This window comes from Microtus oregoni, unplaced genomic scaffold, assembly GCF_018167655.1.
Source record: "Microtus oregoni isolate MIOR12 unplaced genomic scaffold, Mior012 000026F_ref0000081, whole genome shotgun sequence".
NCBI classification, from domain to species: Eukaryota; Metazoa; Chordata; class Mammalia; order Rodentia; family Cricetidae; genus Microtus; species Microtus oregoni.
In genome coordinates this window covers 30,475,260-30,496,999 of record NW_024543085.1, presented here as the reverse complement: position 1 = coordinate 30,496,999, position 21,740 = coordinate 30,475,260, and the positions used below count along the sequence as shown (strand labels likewise).

At 39.8% G+C, this 21,740-nt stretch overlaps 1 protein-coding gene across 6 annotated transcripts in view; it reads left to right on the top strand.

The window, feature by feature from the left end:
• The window catches only part of Cnot4 (CCR4-NOT transcription complex subunit 4), a 101,340-nt gene extending 80,278 nt beyond the window's left edge, over positions 1 to 21,062 (top strand). For 4 of the 6 annotated variants that reach the window (XM_041675408.1, XM_041675407.1, XM_041675405.1 and 1 more), the window contains 2 exons: positions 19,143 to 19,355; positions 20,042 to 21,062. In XM_041675408.1, the coding sequence (XP_041531342.1) occupies positions 19,143 to 19,355; positions 20,042 to 20,343 (515 nt within the window). In that variant the 3' untranslated portion in view covers positions 20,344 to 21,062. The remainder of the gene's footprint in view (positions 1 to 19,142; positions 19,356 to 20,041) is intronic. The other 2 variants (XM_041675410.1, XM_041675409.1) reach the window with 1 other exon arrangement.
• Positions 21,063 to 21,740: the final 678 nt, after the last annotated feature.

The window sequence follows — 21,740 nt, the reverse complement described above, 5'->3', positions numbered from 1 at the left end:
GCGTCCTGCAAATTTAATATATTTATATATTTCTTTGAATTAAGCAACTTTAATGCATTTTTGTCTGTGCATACTTGTACTGACATAGTTTATTTGTATGGCATTTCACGTACCTTCAAAACTGACAGAACTTTCTTCTGCTCTGTCACAAGTTCATAGGGAGGTACAGCCAGACACAGATTCTGCAAAAAGCCCAGAGAAAGGAAAGAGTTGTAGAAACATTTGAAATCCCACAAAGTTGAGCACTGCTATGTTTATGTAAACATGGGGGTGGGGACTTGTGTTGGTTTGTAAGATTTTAGATTTTTTTTTGATCATGAAATTTTCTCAATTTTGTTTAGTTTTCTTAAAAGATGAAAATATAGTTGCCTTTTTTAAATTAAAAGAAATAATCTATATTCTCTGAAATAGACAAAGCCAGTACATCTGCTGTTAATGCCATCTCTCTCCCTTTTTGAATGAACACTTACTCTGTGCCTCCTTGGATTAGGTAAATAGCTGTAGTGTTTGCAGATATTCCCATAAACGTGTTTAGTGAGTAAGCCAAACACTGTGCCAAATTTCAAAGTAAAACAACAAGAGCTTGAAAATGAGCATCTTTTTGAGCTGATGAAGAAGGTTTTATAAAAAGTGGGATGTTGTTACTTTTGAAGAGGACTTACATTTCAATGAAAAGGAAAAGTTTGTGCAGTAAAGGAGAAGGACTGAGCCACTGACCAGAAGGACCAGGAAATAGACATGACTGAGGTTTAAGTCCAAATAGCTAAACCCTGGGAAATGAGGAAGAGAAGTGTAATTAACTCATTATGGTGGTGGGGGGGGGGGGGTTGTGCTGTAGAGTTTGGGCATGCCATAGCAACATGTAGCATTTTAAGAAGATTAAATTGAAGTTAGGACAAATTAGAATCCAGTTTCAGGATGCCATTGTTGGCCAGTGCAAATTGGACTAGACTATGTTTGGCTAGGTCTTTAGTGACCTGTTAAAACCCAAATTGCATGAAATGGTCCAAAATAGGAGCTATTTTTTTTTAAATTATTTTTTCATACAATGACATCCCAACTGCAACCTCCCTACCCTTCAGTCCTTGAACCCCACCCTTCCCCAGATCCACTGTTCCTCCATTTGCCTTCAGAAAAGAGCAGGCCTCCAAGTAATATTATCTGGACATGGCATAACAAGATGCAGTAAATAAGAATAGGCACATACCCTCGTATCAAGGCTGGACGAGGAACTCCGTCCAAGAGCAGGCAAAAAGAGTCATCAGAGACACCCCCACTCCCACTGTTAGAAGTTTCACAAACACTCAAAGCTAAATAACCATGGCATGTATGCAGAACACGCAGGTTCTGTTATTGCCACTTCAGTCTCTGTGAGCCTCTATGGGTCCTGCTTAGTTGATTCTGTGGGCCATGTTCTCCTGGTGTCCTTGACAGCTCTGGCTCCTACAGTCCTTCCTCCTCTACCTTTCGTGGAGTTCCACAAGCTCCACCTAATGCTTGGGTGTGGGTCTCTTCTTATGACAAGCTAGATTTTAAATAAAACCAAACCAAAAATACAGGATTTTTTTGTTGTCATTCACTGAATAACCACTCTGTTTTTTGGTGTGAAATCTAAAAATTATTGAATCACCTTCCACATCACTCACAACATAATCTAAGAGAAAATACTATACCAACCTCCTCTTGACTATAAAATTATTAATTATTGTTATTATTCCAGATGGACTCAAAGTCACTATATCACTTAGTATAACCCTATATTTCTGATCCTTCTGCCTCCATCTTCTGATTTCTGAGTCCTGGGATTATAGGCATGTGTCACCATACCTAGGGTTTCATGCTTTCCCAACTGAGTGCTACATCTTTAACTTCTCTCCCCATCTCCATTTTCTAAAAGACAGGGTCATATGATGTATCCCAGGCTGGCCTCAAATTCACCATCCTCTCTTTATCTCGGCCTCTGGAGTGTTGGGTTTACAGGTGTGCCCCAAGCTGAGGAAGAAAATTTGTGAGATGAGGTTTCCTTTAGAGAAGGCCAGTCTGATCTCCATAGTCAGTTTCAGGACAGTCAGGACTACATAATCTTATAGTCAAGAGGAGGCCAGGAAAGCATTTCCTGTCAACCTGTGGTGTGAGTGATGTGGAAGGGGATTTCACGACAAAGAACAGGGTAGTGAGATTATGATCAGTGTGATGACCTCAGTGCTAAGTAATGGATGAAAAGCAGAGAAAGAATGGTGGATTGTAAGATTGGGAGGACAGCTAGCTTTTGTTACCCCTGTATGGCCTCTACCCTGTTTTCTTCTTGTCTTTTTAGAGAATAGGAAGTTGATCTGAACTGGAGAGAGCTTGGTGTTGCCTGCAGAATCTCAAGCCTGGTTTCCTATAATTTGAAATTATCTAAAGGCAAACTTCTCTGAAAGAATGGTAGGAGAACATGAGAGTAGTGAGGAGAGCCTAGAAAAGCCGAGGTTGAGACAGGCAGATTTGAGGAGTCTCTGGATGTGCAAAGGCTTGATTGTAATATTGGGATCAGAAAGAGTTGGGGTGGGTTGATGCTGGATATGGTAAGTCTGTTAAAGAACCATTGTTAAACCAAAAGAAAAATAGGAAGTCCCAAAAACATAGGCTTTTCTCTTAAGAAGGCAAAATGTTCCACACAGCTGGATAATGTTATTCTGCTTATTGGAGTGGAATAGAGAAAATTTATCAGTCTCACCATAAAGAACAAAATATTCTGCTAATTTTCCCCAATGATATATTTTATGAACAAATAAAATCTACAAATTTGGGGGCTAATATACTTTTGGTTCTTATAATTTGTATACTTAGGTTGGTAATCTTACTAAAAGTTATTGAAGTATAATAGAGCAGGAATGAAGGTGTGCTTGTGTATGTTTCTTCATCTGATTAGTAGCAAATGTCTCATTTGGAAGCAGCCTTAGTTTTCTGGCGCATGAGTATTTTTTGAGTTAACTAAATTTGCTTCCATATATGTAGGATGAGATGTCAGCTGTGAAACAATACTACATCTGTGAAACCATGCTGATTGAGAAGCCACTGTTCTTGGACCTCTTGACTAGTCTGTGATTTGCTTCTAGGAGAATTAATCTTACTACCATCTAGTTAAAATAACTTGGCAAAAACAACCTAGGAAAAGGGGTTTATTTTTGCTCATGGTTCCAAGTTACAGCCCATCCATCATTTGGAGGAGTTTCAGTGCTTGTGACAGCTGTCAATATTTCATCATAGTCAGGAAGCAGAGGGGAAGGAATTAATCATGCATGTTATGCCCAGCTCTCTTTCTCCAGTTTTACACACCTCAGCATACAAACTCAGGGAGTGGTGCTACCCACTTTTAGGCTGGGTCTTCCTGCATCAGTTAATGTAATCTAAATACTCCCCTATAGATGTGTCCATTGGTCAAACTGATCTAGACATACCTTCACTGAAAAAAATCACTCTTCCCTGAGCGATTCTAAATTTTCTCAAGTTGATAAAACTAACCATTACACCATGTTACATTGCTAGTCATGGGGTGGGGATCCACTCTCTACCTAGAATTGAGGTACGCCTAAGCAATTTAATCTATGTAAAGAGTTGGCTAAAGTGCCCTGAGGTTCTGTAAAATAGCATAGAATGTTGACCTTGACAAGCCAGTCCATTCTTCCTAGCTTCGTCTTGCCCACAATTCCTAGAAAGTTGTTGATTTCACTTGTAGCCATTTCACACTGTTTGGATTACCCTAAGGATTCCCAGAAGCTCCAAACCGACTTTAGGACAGTGCTGCCACACCTGCTTTAGTCCTCACATCCATCATTGTGCTGGTAAATCCAAAAGCATTACTCCCGAAACTCCTTTAAAGTACCCAGGCCTTTCTTTGTCATAGAGTCAAGTTCATGTAAAGTAGGATTAACTATTTAAATATGTGTGGGGCACAGGCCTAGTACTGCCCTTTAATTATTTCATTGTTAGTGAGAATTTTGGCCCTTTAATTGTTGGGGCAGTGTGACAGTGGCTATATCCACATTTACCCAGTAAGCTGAAAGGTAAATAAATATCAAACTTTAAAATACATCTCTTCACCACATCAACTTAAGCTTTGTTTGACAGTTTTCATTCCCACCCTGCAAGCCCCCTTCTGCAGCAAAACAAACCCCAAAAGAACAAGGAACCAAAGTTTGGACCCTTGATTTCTTCTAGGAACACCTTGCTGTCTTCAGGAGGCTTAATTAGCATCATGCAATAAAGGTTTTACTTAGCCAAGCTGTAAAGTATAACATTTGTTCTGTGTGTGTGCATGAGGCTTTGAGTGTAGTGCTTGTCTGCACTTGTAGGCTGTATATTATTTTCAAGTAAATCCTCCACCTGATAACTATACCAGAGAAAATAGTCTCATGCTAGTTTTCTGTGACTTCTCGTACCCTGGTGTGTTTCATCTCATTCAAATATTTGGGATTAATGCTGTCTTATTAAAATATTTTCTGACTAATTTTGTTTCTCCCAAATAAACTTTTGTATTAAAATCTTTAGTGCAAAATTTTACTACTAAATAAGACCATCCCATGTTACTCTTTAGAAAAATCTATGAAAAAATAATTTTTGAAGTTTTATATTACAAATGAGCACTTGATAGATAGCACAGTCTTTAGCAATTCTCCTTCTAAGAATCAAATAATAATCTAATCTCAGAAGGATTGTGAGGTGTTTTTTGTTTTGTTTTTTGTTTTGTTTTGTTTTGGTAGTCACATTCAGACAAAAATTTAGATCTTTTTCGTCCTGTTTTTTTTTTTATATATATATACGCACAACTCACTGGTGAAAAGAACGTTAAGATTCTGAATTTTCTTTCATACTTACAACTCACTGGAACAAAGAACTTAAAGATTCTGGATATGTTTCTTCACTAAATGTTGTGTCTTACAGTTTAACTATTCTAGAGGTTTTCTCAAGGGTTTTTCTGCTCAGAATCAGTGAAAATGAAGGCTTTCAAAATATCCATGGACCTGCAGTTATCACATGGCCTATAAGCTGTCAAGTCAACTGTGGCCCAGTGATCCAGGAAGAACTTTAAGAAGAGGGGAGAAGTTTGGCTTTTCAAGTATTCTTCGTGTAGACTTCATTTATTATTGTCAATGTCAGAATTAAAAGATTAAAAAGTGGTGAGATTTAATGTATGCACTTAGGACCAACACGCACTGCTGATATCTCTAGTATTATGAAACAAATAATCCAACAACTCTGTAGTGATGGCTCTAAGGTGTATTACAACAACACTAAAGGTGTGTTCTCTCTCGAGTTCAAGTTTGAAGAAGAGGTACTCTGTGCTACACCTTTTAGAGCCTTAGCTGCTTTGCTGGCTTTTTCAATCAAGGACATTATGCTTTAGCATACCGAAACAGGAAAGACTGGACAAGAACTTAAAGATGACATCAGCATCTCCAAGAGAAGGTCAAGAAAGTTCTCTCCAGTCAACTCTTACAGCCTGCTGCTGTGTATTTCCTGATACGGCAAAATGTAATTCCAGTGACTCGACTCCATATTTACACTGAGCACAATGGTCTGGAGCTTCACTGGGATTCCTTCAAACCTCGGTACATTACATGTGTTCTTTTGCCAGAAGTCTGACTCCCTGAAGCTGTGTGGTTGGTTTTTTTTTTCTTTTACATCTATAAGTTGACAACCCAACTAAATGAAGGTAAACCAGGCCCTGTGTTATGAAGTCATCAACCAAGTAGGAACATTTTGCATTCACCTAAAACTGTTAGGTTGCATGTTATTGTTCCATCTATGTTTTTGCTATTAAAATAATATATTTTATTAAAATTCATAATTGTAGCACTTGTGTAAGGCCCTGTGTTTGATATCCAGTTCCCCCTCCCTGCCCCCCACAAAGACAAACCTACCATCATTATGAATTAAGGCTCTATCTACTTTTTTTTAAAGATTTTATTTAATTATGTATGTAGTATTCTGCCTGCAGGCCAGAAGAGGGCACCAAATCTCATTATGGGTGCTTGTGAGTCACCAAGCGGGTGCTGGAAATTGAACTCTGGACCTCTGGAAGAGCCATCTCTCTAACCCCTCTGTTTACTTCTTAATGCCCATTAAGGAAAGAATGTCTATCAGTTTCATTTCCTTACCCCTTCTAAATTTGTTTGCTAGTGAACCTTACTGTGATCTTCACATGGTCCCAGTCAGTCCTGCTAGATATAAACTCTTAAAACCTGGTATATTGGTCTTTGTTCTTTTGTTACTGTTTTGTTTTGAGACAGGTTCACACTTTTTAATCCTGGCTGCTCTGGGGCTTGTTTTGTAGACAAAACTGTCACTGAACTCACAGAGATCTGCTTGCTTCTGCCTCCTAAGCACAGAGACTAAAGGCGTGAGCCACCTCACCCAATCTCTCAGTGTATTTTTAAATTTACTTAAGTATATTGCTAAAATAAACATGGGTTTAAATAATCCTCAAACATACAAGTTATGTTACAACAATTGCAGATTTTAATTTTTGAACATCTTATGTGCCATTCTGACAGCTTGTGCTCACATCTTTACCTTTTTCTTTCTCTGGACAAGGAATCATTCTTGATCCATGTAATTTACCACAATTAGTGGGGAAGTCGCAACTAGATCTTCTAAACTTATTTATATTTTATTTTGAAACAGGGTCTCATTTAGTCCAGGCTTGCTTTAAATTCACTTTGTCACAAGATGACCCTGAACTTCACCATCTTTTGAGTGTTGGGTTACAGGCATGTGCTAACATGTCTGCTTTTATGTAGTGCTGGGAATCAAACCCAGGGCCTTATATAAGTTAGGCAGGCACTTGTCAGCTGAGCTACATCCCCAATCCGATAACTAGACCTTAATGTTTGCTATTTGTGTGCTTTTCCTACTGGACCCAAATGTCCTAGATTTTTCTCTATCAGAAGAGAAAATGGTGTCTATCAGAAATGCTAGTATGTTCTGCTAACTGGAGGCACTCTACTCCCCTGTCCATTTATTACCAGAATGGATTTGGATCTTTTAAATGACCATAGTCTTTTCTTCCTTTCTCTTTTGAATTAAAATAACACATTGAACAGAAGGCATAGTCTGGGTTTGGGAACTGACTAAAGAGCAACCACTGCATTGTTAAATGTTGAACCAACAGATTTTTGACATTGGAAGGTTTTGAGATTCAGTTCAGGCAAGTTTTTAAGACATTCTTTAAAAATCATGTAATACTTCTAATTATTTTCTTTCACTAAAACATTAGTTCTAATTCAGTGTGAAGCTCCAGAATATCTGAAATAAGAATTACAGTTTCTGACTTATATTTAAAATGTATTCATCTAATCTTCCTTCCCTCTTCCCTTCCTGCCTTCTTTTGCAGTGAGCTTGAATATTGACTGAGAATTGGTTCTGTCAAGACCATCTCTGGCAATCTGTTCCAAATTCAACTATAATAAATCATAACTAAGGATGAACACTTACATAAATACATAATCTTAAGTGATTTTAAAATAAAGTCTTTTTAGTGGACTGGTGGTAAGCATAAAAGTCTTTGAATTCATCAGAGTCTTTTGAAATGCTGTCCTGCACAGGAGGACTGGCTCTCGTGGACTGGAGAGGATGTGGTCTTACTAAGACAGACTGTGTGTGCGTGTGCGTGTGTGTGTGCGTGCAATAAAAAGTTTAATAATTAAACTACGTGTCACAAACGTCATAGTAGTCAATACCAGGTGATTGTGTTGTTGAAGAATTTCTCTGTTCTTTATATTGAAATAATCACTTGAAAACTGGAAGCAGAAAAGGTTTCATTTTACCCTATTCATTTTAAATAAGAGGAAGGAAAATCAAAATAACCTTTAAAAAGCATCAGAAATCCTATGTACTTAGAGCTGCTTTTTGTTTACTGCAAAATTAGATGTTAAATTTCCCCTGCTCTCTTTTCCCCCACAATGCGTAGCTTCCTCTATTACCTGCATCTTCTAGTTGATGAGCCTACATTGATACAACACTATCACCCAGATTCCACAGTTTGTAAGAGGGCTACTCACCCATGCTGTTGTACATTGTACAGAATTAAACAACTATAAATGACATGTCCATCATTGTACTGTCCTGATAGTCCTCTCTATTCTGTCTGTTCATGCATCCCCCCAGCCCCACTAAGCCACTGGTCTGTTTACTTTCCCTGTTCTGTTTTTGTCTTCTTTGGAATAACATTACCCTTTTCAGCTTGTCTCTTTTCACTTATTAATATTACATTTCTAGTGTTTTTCCCCTTATAGCACACATTGCACATAATTACTGAAATTTCATTATGTACATGTTTGTTTCAGAAAATGAGTGTTTGTATCTCAGCCAATCTCAAACCTTAACAAATGCCTCTTGGTTTGCAAAAGTTTTGCATTGAGAAACTTGTGAAGGTGTATGAGTGGTCAGCTGAGCTGCATCTGGAGGTGTATGAGTCATCTGTTACACTGTAGCTATACCCATTATATTCTGGCTTAATATAAAGTAGTGTTGGGTTCTGAATTTTTTTTTTTAATGAAATTAAGTAAACCATTCTAGTGCCTGGAAATACTTAAGCATGCAGCTCATAACCAAGTCATGAATTTTCCAGTTAAAATAATATTTTGGAAAAATGAATAATTTTAGTTTCATTTGCAATTTTTGTGAGTTCATAAGCCCTTAAGATAATTCTGTGCTTGTAAGAGGTGTCCTTTAGAATCAGATGAGGCTGACTGATCTCACTATTAAAATAAAAGTGAACTGTATAATCAAAATGCAGTAGATACAGCTTTAGTGATTTAACTTCTAGATCATTGGAAAATCTCTTATAAAAATTATGAACATCAGAATCTTAGAAATTTCAATAGAAACTATTGGGAATTGCTGTAAAGTCAGCACAAGCATCTAATCTGAATACAAAACTGGAAAGAAACTTGTGCCCCAATTTAAAAAAAATGTTTTTTCAACACTGAACAATCAAAAGCTGTTGCTGACTTTATTGGGAATAGACACTCTTCTGTCACTCAGCAGGGACATGAGAAGCAAGCAGAACAGTGTGGCTATTACGAGAGTGTGGGAGCAGGGTGGACCCAGTTGACATTCACTGCATGTTTGGGGGTCATATGCTCCCGGAGCCTGCAAAGCTTGGACCTACTTTGTGTGAGAGTTTGGCTGTAGAATCATGTAGTCAGAATAAACTTGAATTGTAACCTACCTTTTCCTTACATTGTTAAGATCTCCCCTGTAACTGCAACTGCATGTTACCCTCTAATTCCTCTCCCGGCACCTAGCGCCACCACCACACAGCTTTTCCCAGTGTTACTGCTTTCCATCTCACTGCTTATTTGATGTGCACAGGAAAAAATTCTACATAGACTATTTATATGTATATATAGATATAAGTAGATAAATAGTGTTGGTCTTTCTTAACTTAGACACAATTCCAAAAGCTTCTATAAAATATTGGAATTTTCAGAATTCTTTATGCTGGTAAGCTGTTAAAGAACTTTAATAATTAGGAGTTCTTTATGGCAACTGGTCGTTGCAATTTTTTTCTCACAGTTAACTCAAAATCTTTTCATCTTTTCCCATTTATACCGTTTCAGTGCTGTTTTGCAAATCCACAAAGAAGGTTGCTGCTTCTTTTCTGTCTTTTGGATGTCAATCCGATTCTCAGTTCAGCCATTCACATGTAACTTGATACCCAGTTTTCTTTGTAGCTCTCTGTAATACATGTTACTTGACAGTGCCTTTCTTAGAATGAGCTTACATCTGATGATAGTAACTCCAGGTGGTCAGATCTGCTTTGCCATGAAAGCCATTCTTACTGACAATACTTGTCCTTACATTTGTGTTTATATAAGCATCTAAAAAAGGGGGAGCTGAGGCTCAGACATTAACATTTGTGGTTTGACCAAGATTGTACTATTTCTGATTTAGATGTGCACATCTGTTTATATGGTGTTTAGAAGCTCTGTACCAGTTTGGTTTGTTGGTTTTTGTTTTTTGAGGCAAGGTGTCTCCATGTAACACTGGCTGTTCTAGAACTCGCTCTGTAGACCAGGGTGGCCTAGAATTCACAGAAATCTGCCTGCCTCTGCTTCCTGGGTGCTGGGATTAAAGATGTACGCCACCATACCCAGCTGTACCAGTTTTTTTTTTTTTTAAATTCAGATACCATAAGCCTGATAAGTAAACCCATTATGCCTTTTCCTATGCACATTACTGGATACTTAGGTTTTCTTTTTTCTCTCCTGTACTCTCCTGGTGCATTTAAAAAAGAAAAAAAAAGGAACGTGTACATGATAAATTTGTGTGATTGAATTTGTTCTAGAGTGAATTCTTGTTTCTTAGAAGTTTGCCTTATGAAATGACTATATAATTATAAAATGACAGCTGTGTTTTAGCGACTATTTTAATTTGTGTAAAGACTAGTAATTTTAAGATGGTTTTCACTCTTGATTCTGTCACCTGTACAACTACCTCTTTGTTTCCATGATTTGAACTTCTGTACATTTTGTTAAATATATAGAAAAATGCAGAGTTAAACAATCCAAATAGTATGGCAGAGACTAACATAGTATCTAAAGTGTTGCATAAATTTGCCTGGACTCTATTTTTAACCATCTTTATTCCAAAGGGTAATCATTCAAAACAGCATGGACTGTTGAATTCAAGATATACTATACTCCAACAACCTAAGGAACCTATTCCAAGTGAATTACTTTGATTTGATTGGTTCATTATGGTAAATCTTTTTGGCTTTTATGGCCACTGTATTCCACTCTGTTTGGGGGTTGGTGTGTCAGAGGGAAAGAAAGAGCTAACTGGAAGGCTCGTGATGTGAGCAGGCAATGTAAGAGGAAGTAAGTCACGGAATATAGGAAGGAAATATTTCTGTTTGAAAAACAGTTGTCAGTAGAAGATACCTCCATGACTACCTGTTCAATTTCAAAATAAATTTAACATCTTGAATGCTTTAGTTGGAAGGGCACTATAGTTCTTGACAAAATCTTGCTTATTTCCCAGAGAAATGTCTTGAAACAAAAGCAGAACAAACAGGTGTTAGTATCAGTTTTTGAAGAATTGAAGTGTGCAGTTTCTGCAGTTGGCCTCTTGCTCCTCTGTGGCTTGTCTGTCAAAAATGGCTCTGCAGTCTCATCTGTGAGGGCTGACATCCTAGGGTGCACTTGGCACCTAGAGAGCCTTTTAACTGCCTCTGTATCTCCCTTCGTCATGTTACTTAGTCTGTCCTTTTGGTTAGGAGAGCCCATTCTTTCCAAAGAGGGTGGACAGGAATGAAATGACCACTAAAATGTGATCTCTGCCTTTTCCTGTGGCTCAATGTTAGTGACCTAAGACTCAGCAGAGGCTTTTCCTCTTTTTTCCATGATTCTACACATGGCTTTTCCTTGCCATTAGCATGTATTAGATCATTATGGATTCTAATTTTAATCTTTAAGAATTAAAATATCTTGCATTACAGATCATATATGCCTATTTCATCTTGTAGATCTTTTCAAATGTTATCAGATATTCTTTATGCAACTGACTTTTTTATATGCCATCTCATTTTCACTTCCTTATTATTATTAATATTTATGGGGCATAGCTAGAATGACATTATAGCAACTTCTGTAGTCAGTGAATCATTGCTCCTACATGGGGATCACCTTCACTCATTCTTTTTCTGACCTGTTTTGGAAAAGGTATTGTTCAGCATCCTTCATTCCATTGCCTAGTGAGGGTTGATACTATTTGCCAAACCAAGGAGGAGCTCAGAGTCTGGTAGGAAAGGATAAATGTAAGTGAATGATTGAAGCACACCGTGGCAGTGGTTGAAATAGCCAGGATGCTTGCCTTCCAAGAATGGAGTCTCATCATTCTTTACTAAAATTGTAAATCCTGAGGGGTGAATTTTACAATGAGTAACTAGTCCTGTTGTTGGGCAGAATGAGGTTCTCTTCCTCCTTTACTGTCTTGGGAAAGACATGTAGGAAGATGCTTTATCAGGTTTCTTTTCTCTTTTTCTGTTTTTTTCAAGACGGGGTTTCTCTGTGCTGTGTAGCCCTGGCTATCCTGTAACTCGTAGGCCAGGCTGACCTTGAATTCACAGAGATCCATCATCTGCCTTAGTTAAAGGGATGTGCCACCACCACTCAACCTTAGAGCAGATGTGGACCTCGAGATGCTAGAGTGGTTGACTCTCAAGGTCTAACATGACCCCGTGCCTGGAATTTTGTAATCTGTTTTGGGGAAATCATAGTCTGGCAGGTGGTCTCCATGTCATCTTAGGTGTGTGTTGTGGTCTTTGTGTTTCCACCCAGGGCTTTCCCTAACTCAACCTGACCCTAACCTGCTCAAAAGTGCACATTTTGCTTTTGTATACGCATGTATGTGTGGACTTCTTGTAGATTTCCTAGACAGATCTGTCTGTATGTCTGTCTGTCTCTCCCTGTTCCTCTCTTTTTCTCCTTCCCTCCCCTTCTCTGTCTCCTTTATTGAGCTTAATGTTTATATCCCCTGGTTCAGGTTCCTTCTGATCCTTTCTGTTATTATTTCCTATATAGATGAAATAATCTTTGGTATTAAATTTATAGTTTGCCCCCCCCCCCCTTTCCAGATGGTTACTTCTAGATACCCTGGCTGGCCTGAAACTCACTTTGCAGACTAGGCCAGCCTCAAATTTGTAGTGCCCTTTTGCTCCTGAGATGATAAGTGCGCCTCATGATCCCCATCAGTGTTTTCCTCATTTATATTCAGGTTTATACATGGACATTCTTCATGTATCAGTCATCTGGACCCCTTATTCTCAAGATGATCTTAGTTTCTTTCAAAATAGGCTTATAGTTCTTGACAGGCATGTTCTAGAACAGAAAAATGTAAAACACACCTGCTTATGTATTTTAAAATGCCATGCCTTTGTGGTTGCCTACCAGCCTCTGTTCTTCCCAGAGGCTCCTTCCACCTGCCTCTGATGCTTGCCTGGGCACCAAGGGTCCCATCTGCAGAGTGTCAGGTTGCTCGCTCCCTTCTTTTGCCTCAGTGCCTGTTTGTTTCTACCACAGTAAGTACTGACTGTTCTGTGCTCTGGTTAAGCACCCTGTCTCTCTGTACTGTATCTTATGCGTGCTGCCAGGACCAGCACTGGTTGATAGTGAATTTCACAGGAATGAATACTGTCACGTTATACTGATTTTTGGTTACTGTTGTTGACATTTTTTTAGTTATATAACCTTGGATAAATTCTTTAAAGGACTAGAGGCTATTCAGCTTCTCATTTGTAAAATGAAGCTGCTACTTAACTTCACTGAACTCTTAGCCCTGAAATAGTGAACTAGAACAGAGTGACAGAGAGGTGTCTGGAGTAGAAAACTGATAAACTGTGTTTTACAAATCTTGGTTGCTGACCTTTATTAGTACCAGAATATTTGCTTTTTTAATGCAGCACTTCTGGTCATGTGTGGTGACAGACACTTTTCGTGGCAGCACTTGGGAGGCAGAACTGGACAGCTTTCTACGAGGCTAGCTTGATCTACATAGTGAATTCCAGACCAGTCAGGGGGACATGATGAGACCATGTCTAAAAAAGGGGGGTGGGAGGTAGCGTTTCCTATTTAAATAATACAGATGTACTGGATTTTTTTTTTAATGTATATATGTTAAAGCGTTTTGGCAACCGAACAGTACTGAAGGCATCTTTGTGACTCGTTTCTTCCTTGTTTACATTGAGGGAAGCTTCTTGGGTACCCAAACCTCCACCTGGCTTCCGCACATAAAAATTGAATTTTGTATAGGGTCTTCAAGTCTGATCTTGAAATAAGGGGAAAGTGCAAGACACCAAGCTCCATGACAAGAGTATTGTTCCCACAGTGCGTGCCATCTAGAAGGGTTTGGGTGGAGAGAAAAAAGGCAGATTTTTGGGAGATTGAGTAAAAATTAACTGAGAGATCCAGAAAGCATTCCAGTGAAGTAGACTGACAGGAACTACCGTTTACTAAGCACAACACTTGTCTAGCTGACCCCACGTTTTTCCGCTTATGTCGTTTCTGCTTCCTTATATTGGTGTAAGCAAAATTTAACTTCTAAATATTTTGTTAAGGCACCTGACATTTCCTCTTTAGAACTCTTGTCATTTGCATTCTTAGATTGTTTTTTTTTTTTTAATCTAAAATCTACTTTCAGGACTGTGGTCAAACCCCTTTGTCTGTGCCCAAGCAACTCGACTCTGCCTTTCGGTGGGTCTTGCTTTATAGTAAACATAGTCCTAGAAATTTGAGTATAAACTCTATCATTTAAGTGGAATATTTTTCAAAAACTGATTTTATTTATGTCTGAAAGACAGCTTAGTTCCATATTAATAAATTACAGTGATTTTTGCAGCAATTCTAAAGAATATTTTTATATAAAACCTCTAATATGATAACTTTGTTCCTTAAAGTTTGGTTTGGCATAGTTCATTTATATTTGAATCACATTTAGATGGGCTGTTGAAGTTTGAGGGAGTTGGGCTTTCACACAGTAAATGCTGATGAGGATGTACGTCAAGCCCAGACTAGTGAAGCGGTGTGACGAGAGCAGCAGTACAGAGACGCATGGGGCCGTATTCTGTGTCCTGACGAAGTGCACGGTGTAGGAACCTTTGACTGTGCATGATGAGAGCAGAGGGAAAGAAAAGTGCACATATTTGGGGGCTTTTTGGAGTAACCGTGAGAAAGAACTTGAAGGCTGACATATAAGATGAATTTTAGGACTGCTTTCTAACTGGGACTCACACAGGGTGTCAGGCCACTCTTTCAGAATAATTTAACTTGAAATATGAGTTCTCTGGTCCCAGTACTGCAGTCTGGTAGATGAAAACTAAGAATTAGGGTTCAAATTTTTATGAACTAGCTGATCCTACCCAAGTGTAAAAGAGCTGGAGGACTTGGCGTATCTGTGAATTTAATTTTGTCAAACTATCTTAGTTGATAAGGCCTGTGTGCTTACAGATAGCCCTGCCAGCACTAATTACATACTTTAAAAAAGTCAGTATCATTTTTACCATAAAATATATTTAGTGACTTGATCTTCTTTGTACCTTGCTTGGTCTTTTCAAGTTCTGCTTGTGTGATTCCTTTCCATGTTCTTCTCACCTTTGCAATGTTTTGGCCAGGGGCAGACATGCTAATCAGGTTGGCCACACAGCACCTCTGTGAGCACAGTGACTGTTATGGCTAGGTTCCTAAGAGACCTGTATGCTTGCCCAGTTTCGGCAAGTTAGACATCTGCTGCCTTGCCTCTTTGGGAAGTTTACTGGTGACCAATACAGAAACACTTGTTAGTCATTTATTAAAAATGAATATTCTTCTAATGACTTCTCTATTCTATCCGCATAGGGGTAAGGCAGTAGAGTTCAGCTAAGAGACTAAGTATGCCACATGTTCAAGGTGATATTGACAGGCAGCCCTAGAGCTGCTTTCTGCAGCCCAGTGACAGTTTTCAGCCCCGTGTTTTGTGTGAATCCTTAAAAGAAAATTAAGTTACACCCTATTGAGTCAGTGTGGTCCAAGTGCTGATACTGTTTGGAGAGGAAATGTAGCCTTAAAAGCAAAGGAGTCCCGTTTCTTTGTCCATGGTCCTAATGGGAGGCTTTGCCCCACCTCCCTCCCATGATACTTAGAGTATCTGCAGACACATTGGATTGTCACAGCTAGCATCTGGAGGGTGTGGTGCTGGTAAGCATCCCACAGTGTGTAGGACAGCTAGCCACACGAGGATTGTAGTGCAGTGCCTTTGGCTGCCAAGCCAGGGTGTGGCTCAGTGACAGCACTTACTATAGAAACAAACTTGGCTGTGTTTCCAGGGTCTACTGTCAAAAGGAATCCAGGTCAAGCTGTGAGGTAGGGTATATGGAACTGTGTTGATGAGGTTGGTTGCCTTTGTCTGCACAAACACTCAGCAGTAGAGAAGGTTTTGAAGTAAACCTTTCTCCTACGCTCTATAGAATGTTTCCATTCCACAAGCTAAGGCTGTGGGTCTTGTCTTGTGTAGTGCTCCTTCCCTACACATCTCCACTGTCAGCCACACATTGTGTATGCTCTGAAGCTTCCAGAATGTTTAGGCACCTGCTTTGTTTTGAGAGGTGGGGGGAGAGGAAGGAATGTTGTTTGTTTTTCAGTAAAGATTATTTCCCAAGCTCTCTTATATTCAAACTATCCTGACTTTATAGTTTCCCGTTGTTTGTGTGCCATGTACCAGAGATGACTGCCTTTGAGTAACACTTTAGCAGAGTTGTATTATTTTGCAATCAGGGGAACAAATAGCCTTTGATTAAAAAGAAAGAAAAAGTGTTTTGGTTTTTTTGTTATATTTAAAAAAATAGTTATTGGTTGGCGGCAAAGCTGAGATGTAGCGTGCAGGGCTCTTTGATAGCATTGTTACTAGCCTCATAGTAAGTTTTTCCTAAGTGTGGTACTCAGTAAGTGGAGGTAAGTGTTCTTTTGTTTTGCTTTTGGCAGATATAAAGTAACAGTTAAGAAAATATTATGAGTGAGGTAAGGAAGAGAGAAGCCAGTCGTTGACCTGGACCAGCTAGACCAGCCAGGAGGGATTACCGTCCTTCCCATAGTTAACTCAGCATCTTTTTCCTACCAAGGCATTGAAGGTTTTGTTTCTCGGAGTTCAGCTTTGCTCTATAGAACAGCTTTCTAAGTTTATTCTCCCCTCAGTTTCACTGCTTTAGAAGCCATACTGTGTCTTACCCACCAAACCTTCCTGTAACTGAACACAACCTATGATTTCAGGCTTTTTCAGGGAAATCTTGTTTATGTGTAGTGCAAGTTATGGACCTAGAGGGAAACACTGATGATTATATTTTCAGTTAGAATGTTTCATGCTAGGGATTGGTAGGTCCTGGGGGTATTTAGTATAGTTGATAGAACGCTTGCCTAGAATGCAGGAAGCCCTGGGTGGGGGTCCCAGCATCATGTAAACCTGGAATGCAGGAAGCCCTGGGTGGGGGTCCCAGCATCATGTAAACCTGGGATGCAGGAAGCCCTGGGTGGGGGTCCCAGCATCATGTAAACCTGGAATGCAGGAAGCCCTGGGTGGGGGTCCCAGCATCATGTAAACCTGAAATGCAGGAAGCCCTGGGTGGGGGTCCCAGCATCATGTAAACCTGAAATGCAGGAAGCCCTGGGTGGGGGTCCCAGTATCATGTAAACCTGGAATGCACTTGTACTCTTAGTACTCCAGAGGCATCTTTACTTCTATAGGAAGTTCAAGGCCAGCCTAAGATGCAGAAGACCTTGTCTCAAGGAGGGAGGCTGGTTCTTGGGGCTTGCTGGTGTAGCTCAGTGATAGAGTGCTTTCCTAGCTCACAAACAGTTCTGAATTTAGCCTCCAGTAACACAACACAGGGTGGGGGTGGTCTCTTGGCTACAAAATCCAGCCTGTTCTTTGAGGTGTGTTATTTCTGTGTCCTGCCCATCATCCCTGAAAGACAGGCTAGTGATACTCCTGTTTTCTTTGTTTCTTTTTAATTGTGGACTTTGTAGGACCCTTAAATGTTTGACTCTTAAAAAAAAAATTCAATTAATAGTCTACACAAAGTAGACCAAGAGAGATCTTGATAATAATATTTTTTTTCAAATATATCCCTCTGTCTGGTCTCAGGTTACCAAAAATGAGTTTTATAAATGAGGGCAACTTTTTTCTCTTTTGGGGCAGTCTTTCCATGTTGCCATGGTTCCCCTGCCCCATTCACCTTGGGTATTAGCTAGGAGTCAAGCATGCACTGCTAAAAGACCAATAGTAGAAAATGTCCCTGTCTGTTTTTTACCTATTTACCTCACAGAGTTGTGACGATCAAATGTACAGTGCTTTGTAAGTTGTATGACACAATGCAAAAAAAAAAAATAATATGCAGGTGTAAGAAGGATAAGGCTTAGGAAATAATACCAGTTGTGAAGTAAAGTTAAGTTTGAGGACACCGCCCCAGCCCCAGTTTCCTTTACCTAGTGTGGAGTGTTCTTCATTTCAGTCAGGTTCAGAGATGAGCTTTATTGCCTTTACTTGTGTTTGTCTTCCATAAATGATAGTACCGTGAGATGCTACATTTGCTGAAACCTAGTAAAATCTGACCATAGGTCAGTGATGGGGTGAAGCAAAATTTGAAGAGAAAATTCTGAATTTATCAGAGAGCATAGACTGCCTGATCAATCATTGTCACTGTTGATATTATCCTCCATGTTGATTGCTGATCAGTTCTGTAGATGGAGATGTTTTTGCTTTTCAAAAGCTATAGCTGGTCATTTGATTCATTTTTATTTTCAATAAAACAGTTATTCTAAGGAGTTGTTAGACTTTACCTTCCCAGCCCCAAGTATTACATATGGGTTCTGCACAATAGTAAACCCCAGTTTAAACCACAGTTGATACAAACCCATTTTAAATCGGTAGTGACTTCTATTTGACAATATCCATAAAAGACTCTGAAAACAATAGGCTTAAACTCTGTGGAGCTGGAGAGGAGTGTAGAGCAGGGCTGAGAGACGCCGGGGACCAGCTCCACCAAGAGGTGCCCAGTCCCCGCTGCTGCTCTTCCAGGGAACTGTCCTTTCCAGATTCAGAAGTCTGTTGATTATCTGACTATCTGATTGTGCCCCTTCGGTGCAGTACCAAGTTTATAGTCAGTAGAACTTGGCTTTCTTTTACTTTTGGCTTATGTTTATTCTCCATAAAATGACTTTCTTCCTTTTAATGGACCCAGAAATGAGCTCCTATAGTGAACTGACAGAATTTTTTTTCTAATAGTGTACATCAACTGAGCTGGCTAAATAGCCTCACATCATGAAACTTTATCATGTAGCTGGTGCTGGCTTGTCACTGGAGCATTGAGTCCTGCAGCTGGATTACTGATTTGTACACTTGTAGTAGTCAGGAGGCCCCTCCCATCAGCCCGAGAAAGCTTCCTGTCCCTAAATTGAAGGCCCTGAGCTCACAAGCAAAGCCCTAACCCAGTTTGTAGGACGACCCATTAACACTCAGTAAAGAAAGAGTAATTCCTCTCCCGCTTAACCACCAAAGAACAACATATGTTTCTAACGTCAGCTTTTTATTTTTTTTATCTTTCATTTTTTTGTTGGTAAATCTCCCAGACAACAACAGTTCTGTAGAGAGTTTAAATATGAAGGAATGGCAGGACGGGCTAAGGGCACTTCTACCCAACATTAACATCAACTTTGGTGGACTGCCCAATTCTTCCTCCCCCTCCAACGCCAACCACAGTGCACCAACGTCCAACACTGCCACCTCCGACAGCGTGAGTTGGGACAGCCCTGGCAGCTGGACAGACCCAGCCATCATCACAGGTAACTTTCTCGCTCCCTTCAGCTCCACCCACAGCCATCAGTGGGGGCTTTTTGGTTTTGCACAAATTAAATCAGAACAGGGGTCTTTCCGACATGAGTCATGAGTTCCTTTCACAAAGCCTGATTCATTCTTAGGTCATGGTAAACCAGTCAGCCTAGTTGTGTGCCTCGGTTGCTCCTTTTGGTGTAAGGTGTTACTAGTCTGGCAGCATGCTTGTATTTTGTAGGCCTCAAAGTACAAAAGGGTCTAACTGAGCCATGTTAAGAGAAACATACTCCACTCTTTATAAAGCTCCCTATATAAGGCTGTCCTTGTTCAGATCCCTGTTGGAGAAGGGCAAGTGCGATAGGGAAATACGCCATTTGCTTCTGGGGATCCTGGGCTTCTTTGGGGGGAGGCTGTTGGGGGATTTTTGGTTTTGTTTTTCTGCTATTCCGCCTCTGAAAGTGAGGGATAAGTTCATAGTTGAAGAGGAATGTTCATGCAACAGTAAATCTTGGTCATTGCTGGAAAAGGGAGAGGGTGGTTAAAAGAACATTTTTTTTTTTAAGTTTCAGTTGGAAATTTAAAATTGTAATTCTTTTATTTCTCGGGTAAATAAATCACTCTTTAAAATTTAACTGAGTACCTTGGTGCTCTTTCCTTACAAACTCACCGTTTTCTTTTTGTCTCGTTTCCTCTGTAGGTATTCCAGCATCTTCAGGAAACAGTTTAGACTCTATTCAAGATGACAATCCTCCACACTGGCTAAAATCCCTTCAGGCCCTCACAGAGATGGACGGCCCCAGCGCTGCCCCGTCACAGACTCACCACAGCGCCCCCTTCAGCACACAGATCCCTCTGCACAGAGCCAGTTGGAATCCTTACCCACCTCCTTCAAATCCTTCCAGCTTCCACTCCCCACCCCCAGGCTTCCAGACAGCCTTCAGACCCCCCAGCAAAACCCCTACAGATCTGCTACAGAGTTCAACACTGGACCGCCACTAAGCAAAGAGGGAGTTAAGAAGGGCAGGATCTGTCCACCCAGTCTCTCCCTCTCGGCCCACTCACAGCTCCCTTCTCATCTCTTACGTTCTGAAGAATCCAGTTCCTGGTCATTTTTTTCTCCCTACCCCAGATGTGATGCGCTCACAGCGTCTTTACCATCTTTTGTTTGATTGTAAAAGTTTCAGTTGATCCAGCATTTGAGTGAGTGACACTGTTGAAGGGTTCTGGGGAGGAAATGCCTTTTTAAGCAGAGGAAAAAGAAAATCAAAAGGCAGTCTCAATACTTAGAAAATTACTGTGTGTCTGTCGCTCATAATAATGACATAGTCTGCTTAGCAGGAAATGACGATTAATCTCTAGGAAAGGTCAAGTAAATGCATTATCAACTGCAGACTGAAAACCAGGCTGATTGGAATGAGATTGCTAAATGCAAGGGGGGAAAGCAGTGGTCCTGGAATCCATCTTGTATTCAGCTTTTCACTATTGCAGGAAAAATGCTTTTCATTTTAAATTCTTATTGAATTGATGGGGAGGACTCAATTGTGTCATTAAGCAAAGGGAAGTTTATTGGTAGTGGATGACAAGATGAATTATCTGTAGGATCTGGCCTACTGCTAAAGAGTTTATAAAGAGGGAGAAGTAAATTTTTTAAAGAAAAAAAATTTTTGGCTTTAGATTTAAATTCAGATGTTTTAAAGGAAAAAAACTATTCACAGATTTAATACCTATCCATAATATAAGAGCTGAATTATAAATGATTTCCTCAGTCTTTCTCCTCTGTCAGAATCTTTTTTTCTTTGACCATAAGTCCACCTGGCAGGGCATTCTGAGCCAGCACTCTGGGGCTATCTGATCACCAACAGGAGCAAATCTCTGACCTCTTTGCCTGCAGCTTTTACTTAACCCTGTAGTTTCTGGACGTTTGTGCAGTATTGAAAAGACAGGAGGAAAGAAAACAAACCTGGTTATAACCTGATGCTAAAACTAAAAACAAGGAAATGTACCTCTTTCTTCAGAATTAAAACTAAAATCTTAAATAAAACAGAAAACTTGATGGTGACTACTGGGTGATTCTTGGTTTTGTTTTTCCAGTTTGTTCCTTGTGAATTTGAAATATTTTGTGATGCAATACCATTTTGAGTTTCCACTAGATTTTACATCTTCAACTACTGAGGATGGTTTTGAAGGAAGTAGGAAACAAATAACAGTTCTTTTTTGTCAGTTACTGCTAGTTTTAAGGATCATCAGCCTTCTTACTGGCAGCAGTTCCTCTTCCAGTGGCTGTCATTAGCCGAGACCTCTACCAGGCTGCTAGAGATGCAGAGCAGACCATCCCAGCTGAGAGGCTGCTTGCCAAGACAGGATGGGATCATCTCTAGGGAGACCTGGCAGGAGCA